This window comes from Ochotona curzoniae, unplaced genomic scaffold (genome assembly GCF_017591425.1).
Source record: "Ochotona curzoniae isolate NIBS_2020 unplaced genomic scaffold, NIBS_Ocur_1.0 scaffold_2453, whole genome shotgun sequence".
Classification (NCBI taxonomy): domain Eukaryota; kingdom Metazoa; phylum Chordata; class Mammalia; order Lagomorpha; family Ochotonidae; genus Ochotona; species Ochotona curzoniae.
Genome location: NW_024467094.1, coordinates 33,251,642 through 33,256,178, shown reverse-complemented (window position 1 = coordinate 33,256,178; position 4,537 = coordinate 33,251,642). Strand labels below are relative to the sequence as shown.

The following is a 4,537-nucleotide window of genomic DNA, read 5'->3' as shown; positions in this document are numbered from 1 at the left end:
GTGGAGGGGGAGGGTCGGAGGGAAAGCTGGTTCTTAATCTAATCAAGGAGAGGGCGAGGAGAGGGAGGCACCAGAGTATTGAGAGGCCAGACTGGCTCCGGGTCGCTGCGTACCAATGCCTGCCCTGGTTTTCTGGCTTGGAAGAGCTGACAGGGGAGCAAGGAACTGCCCCCTTCCTGGTGACCTTGGCACTTCCTCTCTCCCTCTTCCCTTTCTTCTTGCTTTTCAATTTACTTTTCTAGGGATTTTCTTTTTAAGCGTTTTACTTATATATTTTCATTGTATTTGTAGAGAGAGGCAAAGAAAAAGAGAGATCTTCCATTTGCTGGTTTTACTCCCCAAGTGCCCACAATAGCTAAGACTATGCCAAGCCAAAGCCAGGAGCCAGGAACTCAATCCAAGTCTCCAGCTGGGTGCCTGGGACCTCCCCTCTTGACATCAGCCACTCCCACCGCTGCCCAGGGTCTGCAGGCAGCTGGATGGGAAGCAGAGTGGCTAGGACCCAAACCCGGCACTCGGTATGACACATGGGCTTCCTACGCTGTGACACCTGCTCCCTACACCCTTAAAAAATCTATTTTTTAATGTATTTGAAAGGCAGAGTTACAGAAAGAGAAGGAGAGAAATCCACTGATTCATTCCCCGCATGGCTTCAAGGCCTGGGGGCTGTTGGGTGCTGATGTTTTCACAGGTGGAGATTTAACCTACTACCCAAGGCTGACCTCTCCTGCTCCCCTTTTCTCTCTCGTCTTTCAGCATATGCAGCGTGGTGAGCACCAGAGAGGGCAGCTTCTGGACGTCACCTGTTAGCCTGCACAAGGCTAGGGGTGGCCGGGGGTGGTCCCCCTTCCTTCCTCCACCACCATTGGCTGGACAGAAGGTCTGAGGGATACGGGGAAGAACCTGGGACGTTGATGGCTGCCCATGGACCACAACGCCTAGAAGCTTGGGCACAAGGGAGCAGAAGACGCCAAAGCTAAGATACAGACCCAGAAATGGGGACTAGCCCCTTACAGCTCCTCTGGGGAACACCTGTACACCTACTTCCCCCCCAAATCCAGAGACCTGCCTCCCAGCTGACCAGAAATGCAGAAAATGCGTCCTTGGGAGATTTTGAAACCAAAGAACTGAAGTGGGTGAGGAGTAAAGAGCCCCCCAACAGGACAGAAGGGCTTGCTGACCAGCTCCTGCCCAGCCTGGCCTAGGGCCTTGGTCTACGCCAGGACTGTAGGATTCAGCTCCCCAGAGGAATGAGTCACAGGTGTGGGGAGGGGAGGGGGCTGGGGAGTACAGGTCCTCAGCAGAACCAGCCCAGCAGCTCTGTCAGGCAGGTCCCAGCGCTGACGCACACTGGGCACCCTTCCGGATCAATGCACACCTACCCCCCACCCTGCCAGCGGCAGGGACTGGATTGGAAACAAATGGGAACAAACAGGAATGGGCTTAGCTTCTGGCAGCCTGGTGTAAAGAAGCAAGTTTCTCCCCTCCCCCCAGGGTTGGGGGCTGCCAGCACCCTCTTTCCCTCCCCAGGTGCTGTATCTGGTTCTGAAACCAGGGGGCTCTCAACCTGCTCTGAGCCAGAAGGACCTGTACTTGGCTCTGAGCCACTAGTTCAAGCAGGAGTGAAGGATCTAATTGTTCTGCGTTAGCAGACACAGCTGGCCCTGGTGGGTAGGCGGCGCCACCTAAAAGCCCAAACCCAGGTCTTCCTGGCTCAGCAGGTGTGCTGGGAGGGGCAGCGCCTATGAGAACAGCTACCATGCCCACAGCTGGAAGACTCACCACCCAGGCAACAGGCCAGCCTGACTCCACACAGCCTCCTGCACCAGCCAGGGCCTGCACTGCTGGGAAGCTACAGGCAGTGGGCCCGAGCCCATGCAGGTGGCTGTAGGCTAGGCAGGAACCACCTTGCCTTCCTGGACACACCCCTAAAATGGGGGAGGGTGGGAATCAGAGCCACCTCTTCCCAGCTCAGGAAGCGTGGAGGACAGGGGCACAGAATGGATCTTCAAGGTCTTAGCTACGGAGACCAGGAGCCAAGAACCTAGGAGCTGCTCAGACTAGCCATATGTAAGCTGGAGTGTACAAGAGGTCGGGCAGGGAAGGGGAAGGGAAAGAAGTCAGAAAAAGCAAAAATGACCTTGGGTAGGGTGGGGGTGGGGTGAATCTGAGAAACCAAGCAATAACCCCACCCCCATCACTTTCACTAGCCATCCCACAATCAGTTCAGAGTGCTTGCTTTGCCAAGCTTTAAGATCAGTCTCCACCCCCAGACCCAGATCACAAGAGAAGGCCAGACCAAGGTAAGGTTCATGGCATTGTCAGTCTTTAATAACTTACAGGCAAATGCTAAAAAAAAAAGAAAAAAATCAACACCACCGAGGACACACGCAGCTTATAAAAACGGCTGTGGGTCTATACAAGCGGGCAGGGGGTCTTGGCACTTTCACAGGAACAAAAATAAAGGCTGTTGTGACCAGCGTCCCTCAGGATGCAGTCTGGGGACACGGTCCACCTGGAGGGGTGGGGGAGTGGGGGAGGAAAATTCGCATTCATCCCAATACACTCTCCCATCCCCTCCAAGCAGTCAATGAAAAAGCCATAAAACAAAAAACGAGAAACAGGGTCGAGGTAGAGTCACGGTTTTCGTTTAGGCCTCCACAGTCTGCAGCCCCCAGTTCTCCAGGAGCAAGGCTGAGGGAGAGATGCCCACAGACACCCCATCTGCCAACCCCTGCCCCCAAATGGCACACAATGGGATTCCCCCATGCTCCTTCTGGCTTTGGCGGCAGAGAGCAGGTCCAACAGCCCAAGCTGACTGAGCAGTCCCAGGCTCCACTTGCTGTCTGGCCAAGTCACAGACCCCCCCACCAGGTGGGGAGGGGATGGCCTCCGGTCATCGTCTCTTCTTGCCCCCCCTGGCTGCCTTCTTTCTTTTGAGGATCATCTCGTAGAGGCGCTCGAGGCCGGGCTGCAGGCCCTGTCCATCCACGGCGCTGCAGCCCTGCACGTGGGCCAGCATGGCAGCTGCCAGCTCCCGCACAGCCAGTCTCTTCTCTACCTCGGCAGCACTGAGCGCGCCGGGCAGGTCCTGCTTGTTGGCCAGCACCAGCACCGGCGCTCCCTGGTTGTCCGAGGCTCGGCTAATGCGGTGGAGCTCCACCTTGGCCTCCTCAAGCCGCTCAGCCTCGGTGGCGTCCACCACAAACACCAGCCCATCCGTCCGGCGGGTGTAGGAGCGCCACAGCGGCCGCAGCTTCTCCTGCCCCCCAACATCCCACACCTGGAACGTGATGCCCCGGGACCCCCCCAGGGGCACCCGGATCTTCTCAGTGTTGAAGCCTTTGGTGGGGACGCTCTGCACAAACTCTTTGAACTTGAGACGATACAGGAGGGAGGTCTTGCCAGCCGAGTCCAGCCCGACGACCACAACATGCAGGGCCTGGAAGTGAGGCAGGAAGGGGGCAGTGGGCGCCATCTCGGTCAGGTGGTTCCCCATGTTGGGCCAGGACACCGACTCAAGGAGGGTCTCTCGGAGTTCCCGGTGGGGGCAGGGAGAAGAATGTCCAAGTTGCGGGAGCACAGCGGAGCTACCTGCGCGACGAAAGGTGAAGAGAGGAAAAGGAGATGTTAAATGATAAACAGGAGGCTTACAACTTCTCCATCTTTCCTGTGCGTTTGAAAGTAAGCAACTGCGAGTGAGACACAGGCGCTCTCCCCTCGCCGGAGATCCTGACGGGAGCGAACCCTTGGGGTCCCAGGCCACACGGGGGAAGGAGGATAGCTGGATCCTGCCCAAGGTCTGCTTCCACCGCTTCTCCTCTGAGCGTGGGAACGAGCAGACTCCGCGACCTCCATTTGCCGAGAGAGAATCCTCTCCGGGAGGGGACAGTAGGGGTACAGTGGCGCTCCAGCCCGGTTCTCTCGAGCCCACTGCGGGTCCAAGCCGCGAACACACCCTCCACCCCGCCGCAGGCAGGCTCTCGGCGGCCGACCGTGGGCTGCAGCTTCCCAGGGCACCGTCTGAACCTCCCCTTTACCTCTGCCAGCCCGCTCGCTCCGCGCCAGGCGCCGCCGCCGAAGCCAGCCTCCCGCGTCCTGCCCGATGCCCGCGTCCTGCCCGATGCCCGCTCCTGCCCGATGCCCGCGTGCAGCTCGCCGCCGTCACCGCCGACTGCAGCAGGAACCCGGGGATCTGCCCTAAAAACCCCCGTGACGTCAGGAGGCGGGCGGCGGGGCGGGGCGCGGAGAGCCGAGCGCTGCGGCGCGGGCTGGCTGCAAGGCGCCCGGTGCTCGCTCCGCCGGTGCCCGCTGTCTTTGATGGTTGTTGCCGTAGCCTCATCTATGGGAATTATGCTCAGAATGAACCCTAGATGGAAGGTGGAGAGGCGAAAGGAAAGCCGGCACGCCCGGCGGGGTGCGCCCCCCACCTGCACTCCTTGCAAGGGTCAACCCCGAGACGCCAAAGTCCTTCTCCCATGAGCTTTTCTAATTCAACCTCCAAACCTGTTCAAAACTGGAACCTGGGGTTCCAGTG

General features: G+C 58.7%; 1 protein-coding gene across 1 annotated transcript; it reads right to left on the bottom strand.

Moving 5' to 3' along the window:
* Positions 1–2,332: 2,332 nt before the first annotated feature.
* LOC121169975 (ADP-ribosylation factor-like protein 4D) lies at positions 2,333–3,755 on the bottom strand. Its single transcript, XM_041000821.1, has one exon. It carries the CDS (start codon positions 3,497–3,499, stop codon positions 2,897–2,899), a length of 603 nt encoding a protein of 200 aa, XP_040856755.1. The 5' UTR covers positions 3,500–3,755; the 3' UTR covers positions 2,333–2,896.
* Positions 3,756–4,537: the final 782 nt, after the last annotated feature.